We start from the raw sequence: 25,143 nt of genomic DNA, 5'->3' as shown, positions 1-25,143 counted from the left end.
TTACATTCAATGTTATTAGAAAAGAAAAAAATCATATGTGAACAATGCTACTCTAATAAGCTATTTTTTTGTGCCTTTTTATCCATAGCTGCTTATGCTGTGGTCAGTATTTGACTTCAAACCACCCACTGCATATAATCTGTGACTAGAAAGATTTAATGTTGCACAGTTATAAGCACCAGCAAGTTTTTTATTAGCACATAACATTTCCAAAATCCATCCTGATAATGCATCACTGGACAGTTTTCAAGTTCTTAGCTTTCATATGAGTGTGATTTCCAGCCCCCGATCAATCCAGATTATCTCTCTTATTACTTGTGACTGTCAGCTGCATGGTGATTGCCAGCTCAGCTTGTCTGTCTCTTCTTCAATCTACCTTGCATGGCAAAAGGATGATCTACAATCCACCAGAAAGCCATGAAGTGTTCTTCATTTTGTCTTTTGCTTTGGTCTTTTCCTCAATAACCTATTGAACTATGTGCACTGACTTTGTTCTGATTTCTCCCATTATACTTGCCTACATGCATTCTCTATCCTCTCTATATTCTCTATCAGTTGTATAAATAATGGCTATATATATATTTCCCATTATGTACATATTGTGGACATCTGGTTGAGTTTTAGTGGATTCAGATAGCCCTGCTAATCTGCTACCAACATTCACTTACAAACATTGTTTGAACTCTATGCCCTATATGTTGCCTCACAGTCCTGCTTGAGAAGGCTGGTTCCTGGAGTTATATTTCAGAGACAACCAAGATATAAGCCCTATGTGATAGTATTGCTGCAGTTGTTTTCCCACATTAACCTTTTCTGAAACTCTAATATGGATTTATGGGAATTCTCTGTTATTCCTGGGTTTAAAGGAAGAGCTGAAAATCTTGCAGGATTATGAGCTCCTAGAATTTTACATTCAAGATACAAGGGAAACCAGCCATGGAGTTGTACAGGATGATATGGGATTTATCTGAAGTATGCAACTATGTTATCAGTTTGGATGTTCCTTCACAAAATTTTACCTGTGGTCAAGTGCTAATAATTCAGGAAGTCCTTAATGTCGTTGTCATTTTGGAAGGTCAATTAATCACTGTAAAATGCTGAATCTAAATCTATTCTCTTCTGAAAATCACTCTCTACAGGCTGTTTACGTTGGCCGGAGTCTCACAGGGACTACAGATGGTTTAGTATTGTGCAAGTATTACATTTCATTGCACCACAAAAGGAATTGGGGTATTTTTAGAACACAGCTCATGGTAGTTAATCCTTAATGTGGAAGAGTGTAAAGGCTCATTAGGTGGTTCCCTATGCTGTCTCTTCCCAGCTTCACAGCCTGGACAGTTTAACATCTCTGAGCGTAAGGCCATATCCCACCCTGGCTCTGTGCTCAGAATTCCTTCTGCTATCAGTGGGAGTCCCACACAAAAAAACTTAAGTAGGACTTTTTATCATATCCTTATACTCTTTTAAAACGCTGTTTCAGAACAAATCCCTTCCTTAGAGCACAGGGTGTTACCTGCAGCTGCCTGGTTTTCTTCTGTGGTTGTAATGGATTTTCTAACATTCCTCATTGTTCTGTTTATGACTAAGAGTATGTCAAGTACTAAAAGTATTACAGAAGACAGTATTGAAGTATTAATGGATGCTGCTGATCCTCAATACTGCTAAATCGTGTTCATATCCAAGGGGCAATTGTTAATGAAATTGTATTCCTACAACCACTTGACTATAACTTTAAAGGAGCACAAGTATAAAACAATGTATGCTCCTCTGCTTTGAGAGTGACATTCAGAATATCTGTACTACACTGTGCATAGCTTCTTTTGTCTGCTGTAATGTCTAGGACTTGCAGGTCTCCATTTCTACTTATTTCCCATTAAAAAGCACATTATAACATGCACTCTCCCCCCCTACATTCACTAAGGTGAACAAAGAGTAGTGACAAACTGTAGTATTTGGTAATCTCTGCAGCAGCATTTTAGTTATGACTGCTCCTAGTTCTTTCATTTCAAGGGAATATTTTCCTTACCATTGAAGGCACAATGCATTCCCTCTCAGTGGGGAGGGAACACCCCTGAGGCAATCGCCCCATTCTTGTGACATGCAGTAAAAGACTCATTGCCCCACATTCATGACCTTTGCTTGTGGAACAGCCTTTTGCTTTTGGCACCTCTCTGTTGCACGCAGTGAATCCCGGCTGTGGACACATGACTGGGGAACATGCTACCACCTACCAAAATGCCAGGGTAAAAATTAATCCAGGTTCAGGAGAAGGAAAAACCCAAACCCTCCCCTGCGGCACAGCATGCTTTCTCTGTGGTTTGTTAATACACACTTCAAACATGTGCAGCTACCTTTCACATGGATGCAAGCCTTCTCCTCCCACACTTGCTCTGCAGAGTTGAGCATGGCTGTGCAGCTGTGATTCAGACTCCAGATCAAGATGGCCAGAGGGGCTGTTGTGGTCAGGAACATACCTATAAAAGTGTAGATCTTGGGGAGTTCCATTTCTGATAACTGAGCTGCAGTTCCAGACCTGCTGCTAATGGGCAGGTTTTCTCCATTAGGTTTTGCTCTGAATTCTGACAGTCGCTGTTGGAGGTATGGGTTGTTTATAGTTCACTTAAACAAAGTGCTCAGAGGCCAACCTATGCCACAGGAATTTGCCCAATACAAAGACCACCAGTGCGCCATACAGAAGCAGCGTTGTATTTGTGCTCTGAGACTCTGAATTTCCCAATTAGTCATGCTGGTGTAATACTTCTGTCTTCAAATTTGTTACAGCAGGGAGTAATTTGCCCAAATATGCATATTCCTATTAACATAATAGTTTATTTATTCTCCAAATAAGTTGAAGTGGATAATGATTATCAGTATGTTACTGCCCCAATCTCCCATTCAAGAAATCAAGTTCTGGATTCTCCAAATTTGCTTTTAACTCAGCCTTGTTTTATGTCTCCTACCAAATTATTTCAATTGGAAGAGGACTTTCTGACCTATTCACACTTCCTGCTTGAAGGCCTGGATAGTGACAGCAGTCTGTTAGCAAGTTGTCAACCTGCCCAGATGGTGAGCATCCAAGAATGCTGAAAGAGCCGAAGAATAAACAGGCCAGTCTGCTAAGAATACAGTCTCTCATTAAAAGCCATTTATGTGCAAAAGAACTGGAAGTAACAAATATCATGTCTATTTTTATTAAAAGTTCATGGGATAATCAGTGGAGTTTCAGACCAGAAAGATCCATGTTTGCATCTGGTCAAATATCAGGAATGATAATTGGAAAATTGACATGTAAAATGTCAGGAGAAAGTAGATAACACATGGGACAGGCTGGCTAGTGAAGTTTGGGGTCCATAAATGCAAAATGCTTTTCACAGGAAGAAAAGGTTCACAAGCTCTAAAATTAGCAGTTAGGAAAAACAACTTGACATCATTGTGAGCAACTCAGCAAGAAACTGATCCCACCGTACAGCTGCAGGAAAAAGCAAATCACATTACATGTACAGAACAGTAAGGAGAATCCAACATTGCATGCTATGGCAAATCAGTGCTGTTGCCTTATCTGAGATACTGCACGCAGTACTAATTCACTCCTCTCAGAAATGCACTGCAGAGCTGCCAGGGACTTGGAGAAGTGTGGTGGGACTCATTGAAGCTATGGAACAGGATAAAATCTGATTCTGGCAAACCCCAAGCCACAAAAGGAAACAATTTCCCTCAAAAAATAAAAATGTGACATTCATTGCAGTAGGCAACTGTTGAGAACAAAAGCATGAAATTTAGAAAACAAAGTCCATCGTCTGCACAGCCTGAGCATAAAAATTGTAACTCCTTTTTTTAGTAGTTAAAATAATTTCTAATTACTAGGGAAAAGGAAGTCCCTTGCACTCTGCCAAAAGCATCTGGCTGTAGCCATTTTAGACAACAGCATAGCCAAGCAGCTGGATTATGAGTCTGCTTCAGTGTGGCATTTCCTATTTTCAGTCCTTGAGGCACACGTTGCTCAGAAATTGGCTCAACTTTGCTGAGATTTGCAAAATAAAATACGTAAAACGTACATATGCCTGCCAGCAGCATTTACAATACGGAGAACAGGAACACTGGGAAAATCTTGGAGATACCAGAAAGGTATGTTTGGAGGATGGCAACAAGGAGAACATTTTGGCAAACTATTTGCAAGTGCTTAAAAATGTAATTGCACAACTTTGGCTGGCTTCAGCCATGCAAGTCCTGACAGACAAAGGCTCCGTTGGGAAAAACAGAACTCAGTCTGCTTATAAGCTTATAGGAGCGGAAAATAGAACTGCAGAAAAGTATATTTTGGAAGAGCAGGTAACAGCATTGTTCTGTAAGGGAGCAATTTGTAGAATACAAGAACAGACCACCAATTATAGAAAACAAACAAACAAAACAAACAAACAAAACAAACAAAACAACAAGGAAATAAACACCAGGAACATTTCAAACAACTGTGACATTTGAAAATCCCATCCTGCTCCCTTTTTTCCTTCATGTACAATAATGCAGTGATTCCTCAATTCCGGAGACATCGTAAATGTGTTGCCCGGGAGAAAGAAAAGAATAAAATGGACTAAGTTGGAATAGAATCAACAGTTTGTGGTCAGGAAATCTTGTTTTTGGAAACCTTAATTGCACCTGTGAGTGTCTGAATTTTCTGGTGTTTAGAACACTGCTGAACAAAGAACATCTTTTCAATGTTTATACATCTGAAGGCTTCCTGGATTACAAACTGCAAACATCATTGAAAAGTCCACTGCTTTTAAATAATCCACATGCACTGGCATTGGCCCAATCTTGAACCCTACCTTCAATTTGTCCTTACCATTATTTAAGATAACAGGAACTCCTTCAAATGAAGCTCCTTTGAGGCTGGAACAAAGACAAAGATCTGGTGCTGCAGCAGCTAGGGGAGCTCTGCCTTTCTGAGTGGGGATCTGGAATACATCAAACCATAGCAGTAGTATGATAATCATGTTGTGTTAGCTCAAACCAAATAGGAAATGAATGTTCCAGAATTACAACTTATTTGAGAATTTCAGTAAAGTTATTTTGAGAGCAGTGACATTATCAAAAGATCGTGGAATAAGAAAAAAGGAAGCTGATTCCAATTACTTCTCAGAAAATCCTACTGTTGGGTGGTTGTGGCTCTTGTCCGAAAGTATGCATAAATGCAACTAAGTAAAATTGAAAAATAATCAGTTAATTCAATGACTAGAACTGCAGTTTGGCAAGACTGTTACTGTGCTACACTGGTATCAGTGCATACAACCAGAGCTCTCCTGAGCCAGTGAGCTCACAAGTTTTATTGCTCTGAGAACACCTTCGTATCCTTCCTGTGCAAGCAGCATGCAGCCCGCAGGCTGCCCTGGAAGAAGGGTGCAAGCTGTGTGTGTGCTCCGTAGCAGTGTCTTCCTTGCAGTGCAGTCACACAACAGAGGCACTGCTGCCAGTGGAAGGACAACTCAGCAGGATCTGAGGTCATGGCTCTTTTATTTCAGAGCATTCACAGTTTCACTGAGTTTTTAGAGGCAGTAATCGGCTTGTATGCATCATCAAACCCAAGCTTGCATTGTGTCCACTTGCTGGGCAGCCAAGGACAGCTTGCAGAGTTCACCAGACTGCAAAAGCTTGCTCAGCTCATTCCTGAGGGGCTGCCACACTGGCACTGTTAGCAGGATCTGGGCTAGCTGAGGTTACATGGACATAAAAATAGCCGTTCTGAGATAGAGCAGGGTTCAGTGCCCTGCCCACTTGGCCAGAGGAAATGCTCACAACAGAGCATAGGAAACCCGGCACAGTGATATCCCCAGATACCCTCTCAGCCTCCAGCAGGAAAGGGAAAGAAACCAGGCTGCTTGCCTTGCTGAAGCAAGTGTTCTTGTGGACAGCAAAACCCCTCCACTCGGGTACATTCCGTGTGCATGGGAATGGGAATGACAGGGGTTATTTTTCAGTAATGGGGAATGCTGTTATGCATTGCAGCTCCTGGAGGTAATGAAGGAGCACTGGTTTTACTTTTCAAAAACATAAAGAAAACAAAAAAAGATCCATTTGACTTTGATGAATGGAAAGGGTTTTAAAACTCTTTGGTGTTGCCAGGTTTTCTGTCTATAACAGCATTTGATTGAGCTGCATTTCAGATCGTTTCCCTTCAAACATGCTGGTACAAGCAAATGGAAAGGAGCAGGCATTGTTCCACCATGTTAGAACAAGAGCTGAATCATATTAGTGTTTTATATGTAAAATATAAATATGTTTTATATGTGCAACATATATTATCCATATACATATACACATGCTAGAGTCCCAACACAGCAATACTGAACCATCACCTGTAACAACGGTATGTGCAATGCATGTAATTTTGTTCTGGGGGAAAGCAGAATCCAAGGAAGAATAATCTCCTTACAGTAAGGAATATAAGCAAATGCTCAGTAATTCATAAGAGATGGAAGTGAAGAAGTTTCCCCCTTCCTGCCTTGCAGAGCAGCCCCAGGCAAACAGCTTACAGAACAGGAAATGTACGATGTGTAAGTGACAAGAAATGTGACTGATTAAATAGTTCTCTGCCTTGCCACAAAGATAAACTGCACATTCAGTCATTCCTAGTGGTGAAAAAAATCAGTTCAGGTGACAATGAAAAAATATAATTGAACTAATTATCTTCTCCTAACAGCCACAAATGCCATTATAGAACAAAACAGTGGCAATTTTAAGCAATTTCCATTTTCCTCCACTGCTTCCTGTGAGCTTCCAACACCCAATGGCTCAGATCAGCTTTTGCTGTTTGATTTCTGCACTGCACTGCCTGCCAGAAAAGAATTCTCTGGAAAATCACCACAAATTTCAAGTTACATAATCCAGTTCTGGGTACCCTTTCTTTTCCCTCCACGAAGAAGGAAGAAAACATTTAATTTTTTTTTCTCCTACAAATTCTCTATCTCAGTAATTTAGGAAGATCATGTATTTAATGATTACACTTCTATTCAAGCATGTTGCAGAACGATAACCGATATCTGCTGCCTACTCCTGCTTTCTCTATCTATAGTTCAAAGAATATCTGCCCTTCCCTCTTCCAAGACCTTTGGCTTTGATAACTTAATATAATAACTTCTGCTGCATGTGAGTAGCAGTGTGCGCTAAACAACGGTACAAATTCCGAGGCAATTCCCAATAAACTCCCCGAAGAGAGATGGAAAAAAAACAAGTCATCAAAATTGGCAAACAAGATTTTTTTCAAAAGATCCAGAAATTGGGATGGAGTTGGGAAATAATTTTAAATGAGAAAGATGTTGGGTGCTGACAGAGTCAATGTTAAATTTAGTTATTTCCAAACTAAAGCATTCATTTCAGAAATGTCAAACTGTCTGTTGGTGCTGTTTTCAGTAGAAAAGCTTTTAATTCTCTACCCAGAAGAAAAAATACAAAATAAAAAATAAACAAAGGAGAAAAGAAAAATTGTGTATAGAAATATTTTAGTAGCTCCTAAATTAAAGGAAGCATTTGATGTTGGGCCTAGCAAAAAGTTTTAAATTGATCACAAAGAAGCTGCTTGTTTCTCTCCATTAGATTTACAATTTTTGAAGTGAAAGTTTAAGTAGCCTCCAGACCATTTCTTTGAAACTAAAAGCTTCATTGTTTACCCAGCACTAACTCTAAATACCATGTTTTGTCTACATTTAGTTCTATCAAAAACTCTGCTCCTGCTGTGCTAAACACGGTGGTGCACCCGCTCCTCTCTCCCCATAATCACTCACTATTTTTAGACTACTTTCTCAGTTCAGACACAGTCCTTTTCAAACACAGGAGAAGCACCTACCAGGGGAATGCATGCACAAACACTTCCACAGTGTCTTGTTCTCTTTTATATGTCAAATGCTATCATTATCTTTTTTTTTTCAGGATTCCTCATTTTTTTGCTTATTTTCTTTTAGTTCACCGAGCATTTCTGTATGAACTCAATGATTTTACTCTCTGTGAGTAAGAGACATCTGAAGAGAACAAAACTTTATTTCGTTTTATAGCTAATCTCATAGCATTTTGCATTCCTAGCAATATCACTTCACATCCAAAAGTCCAGTGAGGGAAAGGGAAGGTGCCAAGGTTGCAAGATCTTTACTGCTGAAATGGCCCCAATAAACAACTGAAAAATGAATGAGAGTTACTGTGTTACACTGAATCAACCTTCTAGTACAAAAAAAGCCATATATGCTTTCCTGGAAAATTTTTATTATATAGAGTGGATTAGATATATTCAACCAAATAAATTAAGCAGCATGCCAGAATAACACCACACACATTTCTTTTGCCAGAAAGGAGATTTTTTCAAATTCAGACTTTCACATTGTTGCTTTGCCAAATTTACATTCAAAATATACAGGCTTTAACAAAGTAGAACTGATAGCCTTGACAGTGTACATTGCAACAAACACTGCTAGTTCTTAACAAATAGAAATTGTGTCCAGTACCTTCCCTGTGTCACAGCATAATCTAAGTATGATTTCATTTTTACTTGTCTTCTAGCGTGCTGATTAAATTGAATTTCAACCACATCAATCTGTCAGTGGATAGCATAATGTGTCTATCACAATAACATTGTTTTTGCTTTAAAGAGGGATTATCAAGACTCCAGAGGCCACACAACCCTGGAGAAAGCGGATTCTGTCTCTCTGAAATATTATAAACAAGGTTTATTAACAAAACCACATACACAGTGCCAGAGTCCTGCAAAGTCAGGCAACACCAAATCCAACTTATATATCCCCAACAAAGGATTTGGGGGATATATTTAACCTCCTCTATACAGAATCATAGAATGGTTGAGGTTGGAAGGGAACTCTGGTGGTCATGTGGTCCGACCCTATGCAGGGCCCTCCAGAGTCAATGGCCCAGGACTTTGTCCAGACAGCTTTTAAACAGCTCCAAGGGTGGAGACTCCATCACCTCCCCAAGCAACCTATACTGGCATTCCACCACCCCCATTGTAAAAAGTGTTTTCTGATGTAAAGACAAACCCTCCTGTGTTTCAGTTTGTGTCCAATTGCTCCCCAGGCTTCTGTTCAGACCCAGATTCTCCCAAGGATTTCGTATAATTCATAAATCAATCTGAGGTCAAGTTTAGCTTTTCATTCTCTGCACAAGTCTTGGCCTCCACTAAGGTCTCTTAGGTTTGGTGAGGCAGAGCCATTTCCTGTCCAACAGTAAACAGAGTTTATTAATGATCGTCCTAGTACTTAGCTATAAGCAAGCTGTTAATCCAACGTGAACAAAATCATTGACTTGTCCTGACAATCTCCAGTCCAGCTTTTCTTGAATAAATTATCTATAATGAGGTATTATAGGTTTATGTACACATATACATCAACAATGTTTTACATAAACATATAAACAATAGTAATATGTATTGTTGATTAATAGCTCTTAATCATCCAGTGAGGTGGATTGAAAAGGATCAGATCTGCCGTGCTCAGGGGGTGATGGAGCAGAGGCCAGTAGCTCAGGGTGTATTCTAGGGACTGATACTGGGACTGGAACTGTGTAGCATCTTCACTGACAATCTCAATGATGGGACAGAGTGCAACCTCAGCAAGTTTGAAGATAATAAAAAATTGGGTGGAATGGTTGATACAGCAAATGATTTTGCTACCTTGGTACCCTGAGAGGCTGTACAAATGGTCTGACCAACTGGAAAGCAGAGGACCTTGTTATCCTGATGGCCAAACTGGACATGAATCAGCAGTGCACCCTTGATGCACTAGGAAGAGTACTAACTCTTTACTCGGCGCTAATGATACACATCTGGAGTCCTGTGTCCAGTTCTTGGCTCCTCAGTAAGGAAAGTCATAGACTTACTGGTACAAGGCTAGCAAATGGCCATGAAGATGATTGACTGAAGTACCTGTCAGACAAAAAGAGCCTGAGAGAGCTAAGTCTGCCTGAAGAGGAATGAGTTTTAGGAGGATCTTATCAATATGTGCAAATATCTGATGGTGGGGGGAGGCATTAAAAAGATGAAGTCAGGCTCTTCTCAGTGGTGTCCATTGACAGGACAACAGGCCGTGGGCAAAAATTAAATTTTTTTTTTTTTAAAAGATCAACTTAAACACAGATTTATTTATTTATTTATTTTTATTTTAATGTGAGAACAATTGAACACTGGAGCATGTTGCTGATAGAAAGGGTGCAGTATCCATACTTGAAGATGTTCAAAGCCCCAAGGGACACAGTTTTGAACAACCTACTCTAGCTGCCCTGCTTTGAGCAGGGTATTCAGCTAGATGACCTTTCAAGGGACCAGATATGCCTAGCAACCTCAGCTATTCTATGATTTCCAAACAACTCTGGGTTGACCATGAATTTGAATGACTGACCTGAACAATGAACCTCTTTGGTGCTGCAATCATTTTTTGTTTTATGGTATACATGTGCAGAGGTAAACTGCTATTACAATGCACTTAAGAGTTGGACACATTTCAAGAGCTGATAAAGTAATTCTTATCTACTTTCTTGCTAAACATTTTCAGAAGGAAAGGAGCAAATGCAAGTTTTATTTACCGTGTTACTTCTGCATTAGCCTGTATTGGTTTCAATGAATTTATTGCTAGACAATTTAAATATCAAATTAAGGTCTTAAAATTAGTTTTAAAGAAGTAGGATTTTTATAGAATAAAAGACAACAGCACAATTTGCTGTTTTAAATCTTATACTATTTTTACAGTTTATACAGTACATAATGGTGCTGACACAGTTATGTTAAGATCACAATGGGCTAACCATTGCTAGGGGTGTTCCATATGCAGTACCCAGAAAAACAGTCTGCTGTATTCTCCACCTGTGCTATGTGGAGCCAGTGCTGTCCTCATGTGAGATGAGGAAGGGCTAATTTAGCTCCAGGACCAATTGTGTTCATAATTTTTAGTTTCCACTAAACCTCTAAGATGCAACAGTGCTTCAAAAGGGCATCTCAGTATAGGATAAAATAAATGATGTGGATAAAGTTCTTATAGTCTCATAGATAACTCCCACAGTTCTCCACAAAACTCACATAATTGCTTTGTCATTTGTGCCTGCTCTGTTAGAATTTCTGAAAAGCCACTCTGAGGAGTTGGAGACAAAGCTCGCAGGCAGAGAGATGGAAGCCAAATACCAAAATATTGCTCATCAGGCACAGACCAAGACCAGACTCATTACAGAACTTTACCTGTCAGGTCTATATCTCAATCTGTAATGTAGCACGGACTTGTTTCTAAGATTTATAATGACAAAAAGTGTCTGCACAAATTCTGGGTAGGAACTGACAAAGAACACTCCTTCAAAAAAGTAACTCTTGAAAACTCTGTGTGGAAAGTGATGACTATAGGAAAGGTGGTCACCTCTCTGTGCTTACAATACCATGAAAAGTGACTTACAGAAATAGCATTCTAGCTGGTACTGCAGCTGAATATTAAACATATGTAATGTATGTATGTATGTATGTATGTATGTATGTATGTATGTATGTATGTATCAGTATACTTGCTACACATGAGTCAAGCTCTCTACAGATTTTTCTTATAGACTTCGTGCTCAGGAAAGGTACTATAGGAGGTGCTCGCTGCTCGACTGTTGTAAGCTGGCAAAGCACTGGGGAAGGGAACAGCTAGTTCTCAGAACAGTATTACACAGATGAGGCTTAATCTATACTTGAAAGGGCTGCATAAAACATTGACTTGTCACATTTATGCAGCTACTTAATTTTCCAAGGCAGCCTGACTGCAAATTACATTTGTCTACTGGTTAGTTTGGGCAGCTGCAACCACTCTGTCATTTTGGAAGCGCTCTTCTTATTCAGAAAAGAGGGCTGTACTTCACAAACAGAACTTGGAAGCTTTCAAGCTGAGACAAGCCTGGCAGTTTTACTGGCAGTTTGACCAGGAGCAAACAGAACACTTTATGTATCTTGGCATAAACAAGCATTGCCCTTAGATGTTCTGTTCAAAGCCAGACACACAGGGGAGGAAAGCGGGGAGGACAGAGGAGGATGTTGCAGTCTCCTTGAAACTATCGATGTTGCAGTATTAACTTGTGTTTAGAAGTGGCAAATTTGTAAAATATATACATAATCTGCATATTTTAACTAAGTATTAGGCTGCAACAAATAGCCCCAATTCATAAGAACTCATTAAATTTTTGCTCTATGCCTCTAATATGTTTTGGCTCTGCTTTTCCTTACTTAACACTCAAGTAAACCAGCTGTTTCTGCTGTTGCTGGCTCCAGACCTAGTTTATCCAATTCCTCATTAGGTAAGAGGCTCTTTTGTGGGTGAAGCTGCCTGGAGAGGGGAGTGCCAGGTCTTCCCTCTGGAGGCCTGCAGAATTGCCACCATAAGGATGCCTGAAGAGAAGCACTGTTTCCACTGCTGCCCTTCAGCGACACCTCTCTGGGGAAGAACAGCTTCTGTCCATGAACTGGTGACCTCTGAATGCTGCCCCAGGGTACAGCAAAGTGCAAGTCTCTGGGGGAAGTGTGAGTTTCCGTGTGCATTTGCACCTCCCTCTGAATTAAACTGGGCTGGTTGATGGATGGATGCCTTAGACAAAAACAATTTTATAATTAAGGATGTTTGCTTGGGAAATTTTGCTGGCCTGAGTCTCTCCTTTGTGTGATCACCTCCTCAGTGGAAAGATTTAGCATAGCTTTCAGTGTAGTAGTGGACCATATTGATAGGAGCCTTAATAACAGCAGGTTCTATCTAATGCAGCAGGTATTTACTTATTTTCTTCACTTAAAGAAAGAGGAAGTCATATAATGTAAATCTTTAAAAAGAGTTAATCTTGATTTTAGCATAGGCTTATTAATTGACTTATTTTCTCTTTTTAATAATTCATATAACAATGCATGTAACATTTAGTTAAGAATAATTTGAAATAATTCTGGTCATATTAATCAAATGCTTGCTCCTAGATAATGAACTACTACTTACAGCCTCTGGTGGATTAGCACAGGCTATAAAAAGTGCTAAATCAGAGGAAGAAAGCTGGAAATAATTTTAATGATGAAGCTTGAGAGAAAGCTTGAAATACTCCGTGTGAAATAGCCTATATTTACCACGTAGTGCCCACTTTGCTAAAACTATACATTTCATTTCCCCTTGTTAACAAGAAATAAACACCAATTAATTTATGCATCTAAAAGATTAGCGGGAGCAGAAATCTTTTATTAGAGATTCCAAAATAGAAATTCCTCCCCATTTTCATTACTGACAACAGCTGCACTTGCTCAAAAGGGAAGAATCAGCATTCAAAGCATATTCTTTGTTTTTCTCTGTATCCTTCAATGAGTGATAAAAGGGAGCAGATCCACTTCCTACACCTTTCCATGTGCACACTGAGCCCCATCTCCCTTTTGACCTCTGTGGACGCAGCTGGCAGCAGCTCCCATGGAGGTGACACTGCAGCTGCTGTGCACTGACACGACTGTTAATGAGCCCACGGAAGAAACCGAGCTGTTCTCATCGGGCAGAGACCGAACGAGCAGGGTTTCAAACCGCGACATACAGAATACGGAGCCCCTATCATAAATAGCTTAATTGTATCTCTTCAACAGCGGTGCAACTCCTGCCTGAGGACGGAGCAGTCAATACGGTGAGGCGGCAGCCTTACGTGAACGCGGTACGCACTCACGTTGGGCGCTCAAGTGACTCAACACCGCTCCGCCACAACTCCGCGTCGCGGTGCGCAGCTCCACCTCCCCTCGGCCCCCCTCACCAACTCAGCGGCCCGCCCCACGCAGGCCCCACCAGCGGCGGCACCGCCCGCGCCGCGCGGTCCCCGCGGGAGCCAGGAGGGCTCGGCCCGGCGTTCTCCGGCGAGATGAGAGCTCCCTCTCCTGAGGGGCCGCAGCCTCGCTCCGCCTCGCCGGGCGAGGCTCTCGGCCGCTCGGGAGCGGTGCCTCACACGGGACCGCTGCAGCCAGCGCGAAGGGCGGGCAGCACCCGAGCCTGTCCCGACGCGGGGTGCCGGCTCCCGGCTGCGGCCAGGTGTCCGCTTCCCAGCGGGGCGTCACCCGGTCGCCGTAATCCGCGCTCCTCGGGCGCCCGGCGCAGGGGGAGGGAGCGGAGGGGGGCATGGGCGGGGCGGCGGCACCGCATGCGCAGGAAGCCAGGTGCCTGCCGGCTTTGCGAAGAGCCGGCAGCATCGCACGCGGCCCGGCGTCCTCATGGTGCTGTGTCAGGGCGCCGAGGCTGCGGCCGTTGCCCCCACGGCGGGGAAGGAGCCGGAGGGGCCGCGGGGCCGGGAGGACGGTGCGGACGCGGGGCGGACCTGCCCGCAGCCGGCGCCCGGCGTGGAGGCGGCGGCGGGCGCCGAAGAGCGCCGCGTTTGCGGCTGCTGCCCGGGTTCGTCCTGGCCGCGCTGCTGCGAAGCGCCCGGTGAGGAGGGTGAGGCCGGCCGGCAGACGGAGCAGGGGGGCAGCGCCCCGCCGGCGGGGCGACGTTACCGGCGGGGCGGAGGAAGAGGAAGCGGCCCCGGAGGCGCCGGGGCTGAGCGGCGCGTGGTGGCGGGGCGCGGGGTGAGCCCGGGCGGCCGCACACCTGCACCTGGGGGCGCCGCTCCGCGACGGCGTGTCCGGCCCGGCCTGCTCCTCTGTGCGCCTCGGGCTGACCCTCGCCCCCCGCTTCTCTCCTCGAGGAGAGGTCTGGGGCAGCCGAAGGCTGGCCCGTGGGAAAGGGTCGCTATCGCTTCCTGATGCCGGTGTTGTTTGTTTTTAAGCTCAGGCTGCACGGCGCTGGCTGGCAGGCTGAATGGCACTGCTCGTGTATTGAGAAGGGAGGTCGCTGCCCTTCGAAAAGTTAGGGGGAGGAACTCCGTGCTTGTGACCGCGGCTTCCCTAGCTGTTCTTATCTTTCTTCCGTGGGAGTCTATTCTTTATTTTGTCTTTCGCTTTACTCAGTTACTTTGAATCACTGAAGCTTGCAGGAAGCAAAATTAAGCTTCAACACTGTAAAACTTGCAACAAAGAGTTTTTGTAAGCTGAATTTGGCTTCCTTCTAAGACATCGGTGCTTTCTTAAAATGATTTCTAATTCATCTGAATTCTTAAGCAACTGCATTGAGAACCTGTTTCATATTAAATATGAATTATAATTGATTCTCCAGCAGAAAATAGATAGAATGTCTGTTAAACAGGGAACTGCGGAGAGGCCAGAAGAGATAACGGTCTGGTGAAATTTACATTAGTGTCACTTCTAAGGCAGGGCTTGGAAAAAAACAGCATTCAAAGTCCTGAGAAACTTGCTCTGACTTGCCAAGGACGACTCTTTTTGTAGTCTCTGGCAGAAAGTTGAGTCAATAGCTGAGCTTTATGACTCACGCCTGGATCTTGTCTACATGGCCATGGTTAGTTCATAAGCAGGCCCTTGTGCTCTTGTTGCCTTTCTGTGGTCTGAGGGAACTATTCTGGTGCTGCCTGTGTGCAGAACAGATCGCCCGCTCCCAAAGTTCTGTGAGAATGGTTTTCTCACTGACTTTCTTCCCTTTAGTCAGCACTTTTCTACCTCCGCTCTTCAGATATGTAAGACCTGTTATTTTCTTTACCCTATGCATCTTTCAAGTACAAAAGCTGGTTGTTAGAAAGCCTGGAATTAAAATACGAACAAAGAAAATGGTGTGCAGTGGGAGGCATTTGACTGGGATTTGAAACAAGAGTGGAAGGATCATGTGAAAACCCCACACATAGAGATGGCCAGGGAGTGAAACTGGAAAGCCAGATCTGTGACCACTAAGAAGAGATACTTGGGTACTTGCTGAAACTTTTTTTTTAGACTTAAGCACTTTTAACCAAAAGCTCAAGTGTCTTGATGGCATTGGGTTAGTGTTGGGAGGCCCAACGTTTCATGGGCTGGGAATGTTATCTTAACCAAACTTCTCCTCAGAACATATTTTGAAAGAAATATTCTTCAGAAGGGCAGTTCTTGTTTTTGGTAGAACAACTCACACCGTGTTATTTTTAAAAGGAAGTAAGACACCTTCTTATTGCATTAAGCACATGCTTTGGCAATGTGAAACAACAGTTTAAATTCTAGTATTACCAGATATCGTTTCTCACAGGTTAGATTTATTGGGCAGCTTACAAAAATGAATTCCTTTTAGTTTTCCTTTTAATCCATAGCTTAATTCTGGATATAAGATCCTTTTAGCTTACTTTGCTGTAATTTCACTGGTTCTCCGTTTCAACACTTCCATTATTTTGATTGGCTTCATTCTCTGGTAGTCAGGCAAGCTATCACGCCTGAAGTAAGTCAGTGCCCTGTGTGTTGTGTTCTTCCATAAGCCAACCTGCCTTTGCATTTCCCATTTCAGTTATTGGCCAGTTTGATTCTGCTTGTTTTAATACTGGGGGCGGTGTTGATTTTGTATTTCTGTTCCATGACAGTGTGGATTAAGGTGTTATGTAATTCATGGACATTTAAAAAAATCTGTTCTGTTAGATACTCAGTGGATGTCCTGGGCCTGTGCTGGTTAGTAGTATTGTAATAGATGCTTTTATGAAAATGGCTATTGCTAAATAGAAGTACTTCGGCAGTAGCGTGGCTGTATTTTTTGGAATGTAGGTCTTCTGCCTTTTCTAAATCCTGGTTGAGGTAGTAAAGCATGGGGTTTCACAATGGTTAAAGTGGGAACTGATGCCGTACCAAATGTGTCAGCCTGCAGTCCCAGCTCTCTAGTAGAAAGAACATTCTCTTGGCGTTGAGTGCAGATCTCAAGGAGGATCAAAATGGTTTGTGACAAGTTTTGTTAATTTAAAAACAAACCCAACCCCTCAAAACCATATGTAGTTGCTAAGCAACTCACAGCAGTGCCCGCTGCTGATGCTGCAAAGGATCCCTGGGGTTCGGTGGGTGGGGTGAGGCATCCATTTATCAAAGCACCACATAGTGGATGGGGAGTTCTCACTGTTATCTTTAGAGGGTGGTTTAGAAGAAAGGGCAACCCGCAGTATTTTATGTAGACACAAAGACGAACGATAGTGAGGTAACTTCTTGTTCTAATTCACCTCTAGGTTCAGTGATAAGACTGTTCCTCCTCTGCAGCCAGTTAATATTTATCATTTTAAATATTTGAATAATATTAATTTATTAATATTTGTTAATTATTAATATGAAAAGGCCTGGTTTCTTGGGAAACAGCATTAAGGTCAGCAGTAGTTCACCCTCCCTGTTTGCTTTCCTTTTTAATTTTTATTTTATTTATAGCAAAAGGTGGAGAAAGTGGGTAGAATGAGGGAGAGTGTGTAATTGAAGTGGGCCTGAGGCAGTATGGAAGCCTGAATAGAATCCGTTAGGCCTGGGAGACTTCTTCAGGAGAAGAAGTCCGATAGATAAGGGTAAACAATGGTGAAATTAAGTTCATGGAACTTTAATAATTATCAGTAGCTTACAGCAGGCCCACGATGTTTTAAAGTTAAGGACTTACATTTCTTCTGGTTAAAATCTATTTGAAGAGAATACATTATTTCAACAAGATAACACAAAACTTCTGTAGTTCTAGGTCAAACTTGGATGATTTAACTGTGAAATGAATGTGGGATATAACAGAAGTGAGGATCATACAGTTTCTGCATATACGTGCTTGTGAGAGAGGAAACTATGTTGTTGCTTAGGAACCTTAATGAACTTACTCAATAATCCAATAACTCCCTGGTAATAAGTTTCAGTGTTTCATTATCTGACTGTGGACCATTTGCAGTCAGTTCTATTTACTGATTCAAAGGCAGTTGTCAGAAACAGCTCAGAATCTCTTGAAGTGTAGTCACGCATGCACCTCCAAGTGATGTAGGACTGGGAGAATTCTGAGAATGGTTTGAGTCCAGAGTTTGAGAGTTCATCTTCTATTACCTGTTTTAAGAAAAAAAAGAGGGCTGTGGTGGCTAGTGAAACATGTTTTCAAGGTAGGTCTGGTAAAAATAAAAATGTAGTATTTGCATTTGTTCCTTTTGCTTACCCTTTTGTCTGCCACAAGGATGGCTACAAATGTACGCAGTAGTACGTAGAGCCACCTATGGAATCTGCTGATGGAGAGCTAGATCATTATTAACTAAGTTTATCTGTTGCAGGAAAGAAGAAAACTGCCTGTCCAGGACTTGGTCTCTTTTACACCTTACTGTCTGCCTTCCTTTTCTCAGTGGCCTCTTTATTTCTTAAAAAAATAGAAGATGTACACTCAGTGGAAGTGAGTGCATTTCGATGCATTTTCCAAATGGCATTTGTTCTACCTGGTTTAATATACTACAAGTAAGTGTAACAAAAGTTTCGATTTAAAGTTTTTTCTTAAAAGTACGTATTGGAAACACCATCACTCATTAATATGAATCTTAAGTATGCTTAAATACTTGGACTTCGTATGCTTAGCTGCATTGTTTTGAATCAGTTGATAGTTTATTCATTCAGCTGATTTTCAAGTGAGAATTTGACTTCCTGAATTGTAGAAATTTCTACAGGGTTTATATTGGATGTATTGGCCTCCCATGGAAGTAGTGTTCTTGAAAATAGGAGATAATTTGTAGAATCTTTTGGGTTATTTTGTAAAGCAGCAATTTAATACTAAAGGAGTAGGTTCCTGACTGAATGTGATTGGCAAGTGGTGAAGGGAATAAATTGCTCTGGGATCAATTAGTTAAAAATATTTTGATGTTTGGGATAAGTCTGTCACTTGTACATTTAAATGTCATTGGATGTTGATTGTGAAATTAGCAAGCCAGTAACATTAATGTGACATTTCTGTTTTTCTTAATTTTCAGAACAGGGTTTTTGGGACCAAAAGGTAAAAGAATTTTTCTTTTCTTCCGAGGACTCCTTGGCTCTAGTGCAATGATTCTTCTCTACTATGCTTTCCAAGTAATGCCTCTAGCTGATGCCACTGTTATAACTTTCAGCAGTCCTGTTTTTACATCATTACTGGCATGGATCTTTCTCAAAGAAAAATACAGCGCTTGGGATCTTCTCTTTACCCTCTTCACAATCACTGGAGTGATTCTAATTGCCAGACCACCATTTCTGTTTGGGTCAAATGTTACAGGGATTGAAGGAAGTTACTCAGATCACCTTAAAGGAACTATTGCAGCAATTGCAAGCACGGTATCTGCAGCATCAACAATTGTCATACTTAGAAAGGTGGGAAAATCTGTGCATTATTTTCTGTCAATTTGGTATTATGCAGTCATTGGTTTAATTGGATGTGTTATAGCATTGTTTGTTATGAATGAATGGCGTTTACCGTACTGTGGTAAAGACAGAGTTTTTCTCATATTAATAGGCATATTAGGGCTAGGGGGTCAGATATTTCTCACAAAAGCACTACAGATAGAGAAAGCTGGACCTGTAGCTATAATGAGAACGATGGATGTGGTGTTTGCTTTCATTTTACAGATTCTTTTTCTCAATCATCTACCAACTTGGTGGACTGTGGGTGGTGCCCTTTGTGTAGTAGCTAGTAGCTCTGGGACTGCCATTCGTAAGTGGAGACAAAGCTCAAAGAAAGCTGAACAAAATGAAATCTAACAACACAGACACTACTTCATTACAGAAATTAATAATCTTGAAATATATATTAAAAATATTTATTTTTATTTATTTAAAGTATCTCATTTATGAAATTATAGTACCAAACTGTAGCCAATAAAAGAAATCCGTTTTAATAAAAACAAAACAACATCCACAACAAATTGAAGATGTTTTAACAACTAATTAAATATATATGCTTTTTTTTCCTCATATTTGGACATGTAAATATGAGAAGTAGGAAAATTCTTAAAAGTTGCTTGCTTTACATCTGAAGTGGATGGTTGTTGGCTGGGATTTTGTTTTCCTAAAATACCTGTACCAGATTCCCCGCTTTTTGGACCCTTTCTCTAATCTTCAGAGCAGTGGAATTTTCCCAGGCTTATTTGTACTAATCTGTGATTGATTATGAGAGGGATTTCAGTTCAAATAATTAGAAGGGAATAAAGAATTATAATCTTACAAACCTCTAACTTCTGTGGAACAGATAAAGCTTGCACATCTACCAACTTTCTGCTTTTTTTTTTCCCTTACTCTCCCCCTCAAAAAACAAACAAACAAAAACCAAAGGCATTGGGATGTTCTTATTGGAATTCTGAAAGAACAAAGGATATTCCATCTTTTCAGGTCATGTCAAGACAAAATTAACTTTTGGAAATTCTTTCATCTTCGCTTTCTTTTAAAAATATATATGTATTTTGTTCCTACTTTACTGGCATAATGAAACAATCCCTATTTTAATATGTTCTCAATAAATACATATTTAATTACTGTAGTCTTGGTGAGGAGAGGTAATAGGTAACTATATACCACTTGTAAGCTCTTTCCTGTGGTATAGAATGTTATGCTGTAGCTGCACTTTTCTTTACTCTATGCAAAAGATTGTATTTTTTAGATACTTAATATAGGTTATTTTAAATGATACTTAGGAGTGATTTCTTTATATTCTCTATGAAAGTTCTTTATGAGACCGTTTAAGTTCTCTTGGCCTTCATAAGCTTAGGCAAATGCCTTAATGTAAATCCTTTTTCCTAAGACTTTACAAGAGAGTGCACACTACTTGTGGTTCACAGAAAATACATGTTTGCCAACCTCATAGCACAGATTCTATAGAACAGGTTTGTGCAGCACTTGGTGGGAGGGTGGAGCTCACACTCAGTGCATCAGGCAGCGCTAGTGGGCAGCTTCACCCCCATTTCTCCGCACGTTTTTAAATCTGCACTTAGTCACTTCTCTTACAAAGCTTCTCATTTTGATATGCTTCATCTTTAGATAATGATGAATACTGAGGAAGAAGGCTTGTGTTAATGATCTCAGCCTCCTTCGTGTTTGAAGGAGGAATATATATTAAATGTGAGGTAGGGGGATTTTCTTTAATGAATTGTTGTGTGCTTTTGGGTCTTGTCTTGGTAGTCCGTAAAGAAAAACTTCACTTGGGTCTTTGCCCAGTCCTTTGTATTACAAGATGTTCCTCAGTTATTTACACACCCCCATGTCTTTCTAAAGGAGCGTGTTGTAGCCAATAGCCATTGCACTCTGGGAGAGCAGCCATTGGAGAGTTGAGCCCTGAAGAAGAAGAATCTGTATTGTACTTCAGAGTGTATCTAGATGAGAGGAGCTATCTTTGTGCAAGATTTCATACTTTAATATTATGGACATGAGCAGATTCCATACTGGTGATAAAATCACTTTCTGCATGTAGCTGTCTGTTCACTGCTTTTCCTGAAGGCTGAAGTTAGTCACTCCTGACGTGGTCAGCAATAGTATGAAACTGGTTTCACATCTCTTAAAAAAAAAAATATGGCCTAATAATAGAATTCCAGTTTAATTTTGCTTACTTGAAATTGTAAACTGGAATTTCTTCTGCTGCTCGGCCATCACCACCATTAACACACTTCAAGGGACGGATGGAAAACAGACTGCATTTCTTAATGCTTCATTTCATGTTTAATATGCACGTGTTTGTAAGTTAACACTCACGAGGTGCAGTTCCAAAGCAGTTCTGATTGATGTGGGTTGTCAGCTAGTCCTGGTTCCTTCCATTGGCTCAGTGTGACTGCTTGTGGGGTTATGTGGTGAGCTGCCCCTGGAGCTGGTCCAGCTGAGTAACTTGGTTTGTAGGGTTGTTGGAGAGGGCCAAACTGCGGTGACCTGAACTCTTAATCACTAAGTCAAAAAATGTCAAATGAAGGGGAATTGGATAGTAATTGAAATTGCAGTATGTGCACACTACCTTGTCAGTACACAGTTTCAGAAAAAAAAAAAAGTGGGAGCTTATATAAAAAAATATCTTTAGCTGGTATGATTTCAGTGGTTATGAATCTTGTTTACAAGTAGTAGAGAAGTACACACTACTGAAGAAAGGTCTTTTTTTCTTGCACTAAACATGTATGAATTGACCTGAAATCAGCAACTTGGTATAGTGCCTTTTTTTTTTTTCTTTAACCTTGAGTTGGAAGCTCTAATTGAGAGTATTTCTTTATGAAGCCTGGTAACATGGTCAAATTTCTTTCTTCTTCCCCAGCTTACTGTTTGAGATTATGAAATAAAACTGGCTGAGTCTCGAGTCTTTCTGATCAGTTTTCTTTTGTAGTTTTAATACAGCAAATTCCTCAGGGTCAAATGTTATTTTCTTTCTAATCTTTATGTCAAATGTATTGCTAATGTTCATCACCTTTAATGTCATCTTACGATCTTTACAGTAATTAAGTTCAATGCGTGTATTTACAACAGGAAGCCTTTCCTTTGCAATACGACGGAGTATTGTTGCATTGTAACTGCTGTTCTATAAAGTTATTGTTGAATTCCAACATATTAATTCAGTGTTCAGATTTCAGTGGATCCTGAATAGAGAAAGTAATAGATAATTATTGGTTGTTTTGCACATAAACACAGGGTGAAAAAGTTTTGTTGTTACAGATTCATCACAAGCATGTTTCTTATGTTCTTTGCTATGCAATTCACTGTAATCATCTGCTGTCTTCACTGGGACTTTGTAGCCTTCAGGCCTTACCTACATGACTCTTACATAGAACTAGGAGCTAAAAAAAGCTGTTTATTGTCACTGTGCAGCAGCCAGTTACTTTCAGGATATACTGGTTGTCAAAATATGCTCTAAAAGCCCTCTAGGTATGCCCAAACAATGAACTTGACATATTCTTAGTGTGGGAAAGTGCAGTCTATATAATTAAAATGAATTTACTGCATTTGTCTAACAGCAGACATAGAAGTAATCTCAGTGTAAGAGCATTGGTGAAGTAACTAGTTTGTTGCGTCATTTTTCTTCTTCTGAAACCTTAAGGCTCTTTCCCAAATTCAAATGCTGTTCTGAGGTGGATCTTTCCATAATTGATGATGACAAGAAAGATATAACACCTTTAATTACAATATAGTATAATGACCCCTGCCCTCTATTTTCTTTTTCTTGATGAGCTTTATTCAGGATGTGTCTCTTGGAGGAAAGCTTATTTCTAAAGGGGCAGCCTCTTCAATAGTCACTTAGTTGCTAACTGGCAGTGGATAGCCAGGAATAATCGGTTCTCCACTGACCATGATTTCTGTCCATTCAAACAAGAGTTCACAGCGCTGACAGCAGATGTGCAACGCTGACTTCAGCAGGGCTTTGCAGTTACCAACAGAATGTTTTCATGGTTGTAACTGCCTGTCCATCCAAAGAAAAGTTGTGGCTTTATGTTCCTGCAGATGCAGGTAACCTCGGTGCAAAACTTACGCACTTCCATACATTGTTGGTGATAACACTTCTGTATATGAGAATGAGTAATTTCATATTTTATGGGAACTGTTGTTTGACAAGAATGGGGTAAAAATGCCCTCTGTGTTAAGATTTTTACTATGTCCTATATATTGTTAAATGATATGTTTTGTAGAAGTTACTGGCTTTGTTATGTAGTAGTATATTTTTATAGACACCTCTTATATATTGAAATTGGAAGAATATTTTCATAAAAGATTTATATTCATCATTGCTAATAAAATGAACGTGAAGGATTAATCTCTGGCTTTGTATTGATTAGTAGAACATACTTGAATGTAGTGATATTGTAAGCTTTATGAAAGAGCTATTAATGAAGGAGCCCCTATTAAGTATGAATATGTTTCCAACTGTACTACCTGTGAGCATGCTGTCACTGTTTATGCCTTTCAGTGAGCTTGAGACAAACAGAAGCTCTATGAACTTTGTCAGTATGGGAGTATCTTAACTGGAAAAACTGGCACAGGTAGGTCAGTAAAGTTGCATTTTTCCTGTGCTCTGGTGGCATTTGTCTTTTTCCTCCCCTACTTTTTATACATCAAGATTTGAATTCCAGTCTTGTTTCTTCTGTTAATTGTTAATATTCATCCCTGTACATCTCATTATCTAGTGTTTCAGTAATTACTTTTTCACTAAAGAGCAAAGAGTGGGGGAAAAAAAAGTTATTATCTTGTTAGCAAAATTGCCATCATTGTTACATACTTTGTAGTAAATTTATTATATTTGCATTATAAGGGAGGTTCCTCCTACAATAGTGTCTGGTTTCATAAGAGCAGAAGATAACAGAACTGTTCAAGGTTATTAGCCTGCTTGAGATACGTGCACATTCCTGGGTGTGTGGCTTGGTGCTGTAGAGGGGGAAATAGAGGAGGGCAGCTGCGTCTCAATGGGGGATTTCTAGCAGTGTTAGCCTGTTTGCCCAGCACACTCTGCTTCGCTTTGTATGCACAAAATTAACTCACTGCACGATGACTTGACACCACTTGTTTCTCAGGCAGTAAATGGAAAGCAATTGGGCTTCCATGAGAGCATACTGTAACAGACTGATTGTGAAAGAATTCTGTGGAGATGCACTGCAAATTCCTCTTGAAAGTTCTTTTTTTGGATCAATTATGCGTATTATGTAGAAACTTAATTTTTGAGGGAAAAGAGAAACGAGTTTTCAAAAGACAGCATTGAAATCCTCCTTATTTGTACCAGAATAATGATCTACCTAGGTTAGGTGATGAGGGCTATGAATAAGTACTGAGACTCAAAACGTAATTCTAGAATTATGTCTACCCACGGCAAAATATAAAGCGAGGGGAAAAGGGATCAAATGATTCTGAAGGAAGATGTTTCCATAGTATTGCTTGAAAAACAAACCACATTTATAAAATATTTAGAGGATAACTCACGCTGCTCTTTGTTGACTAAATAAAACGTTCTTAGAGGGATGCATGTGGGAAGTGATACTTGAGATGCGATATGCAGATGAACCATTGAAATGGGTTTCAGTTGGTTCTTTTGAGTCCTCCAGTAACTTTAGATTCAGTTTTATTTTCTGACGCTATGAAGCTACGTTATTCTGTCAAGTAGTAAACTGGGAAGGGTGAGAAAGCGCTTTGTCATTTGACAAAGCAAATATTGAGCAAAGAGAAAAACAAGAAACGTCAATAGGGCATGAAGTGCTTTTGCAGTCTGCGTAAAAGGCGGGTGGGAAGAAATCGCGTTTTGTGGCCAGCGAGCATGAAGTCAGTTGTGCTTTGCGCTGTGGCCGTTCTGTCGGTAGGTGGCGCTCTGCTCCTAAAGTTATTTCTCAACGCGTGCGTTTAAACCG

The 25,143-nt window shown here is 40.7% G+C and overlaps 1 protein-coding gene across 1 annotated transcript; it reads left to right on the top strand.

Annotated features, from left to right (window-relative positions):
- The first annotated feature begins 14,102 nt into the window (after positions 1-14,102).
- SLC35G1 (solute carrier family 35 member G1) lies at positions 14,103-23,580 on the top strand. Its single transcript, XM_031597754.2, has 3 exons — positions 14,103-14,426; positions 18,109-18,286; positions 18,793-23,580. The coding sequence occupies exons 1-3, from the start codon at positions 14,216-14,218 to the stop codon at positions 19,550-19,552; spliced, it is 1,149 nt and encodes a 382-aa protein (XP_031453614.2). The 5' UTR covers positions 14,103-14,215; the 3' UTR covers positions 19,553-23,580.
- The last annotated feature ends 1,563 nt before the right edge of the window (positions 23,581-25,143 follow it).

Source organism: Phasianus colchicus, chromosome 8 (genome assembly GCF_987193195.1).
Source record: "Phasianus colchicus chromosome 8, bPhaCol1.hap1.1, whole genome shotgun sequence".
NCBI classification, from domain to species: domain Eukaryota; kingdom Metazoa; phylum Chordata; class Aves; order Galliformes; family Phasianidae; genus Phasianus; species Phasianus colchicus.
Note: the sequence above shows the minus strand (reverse complement) of the source record. Positions and strands in the feature narration are given on the sequence as shown.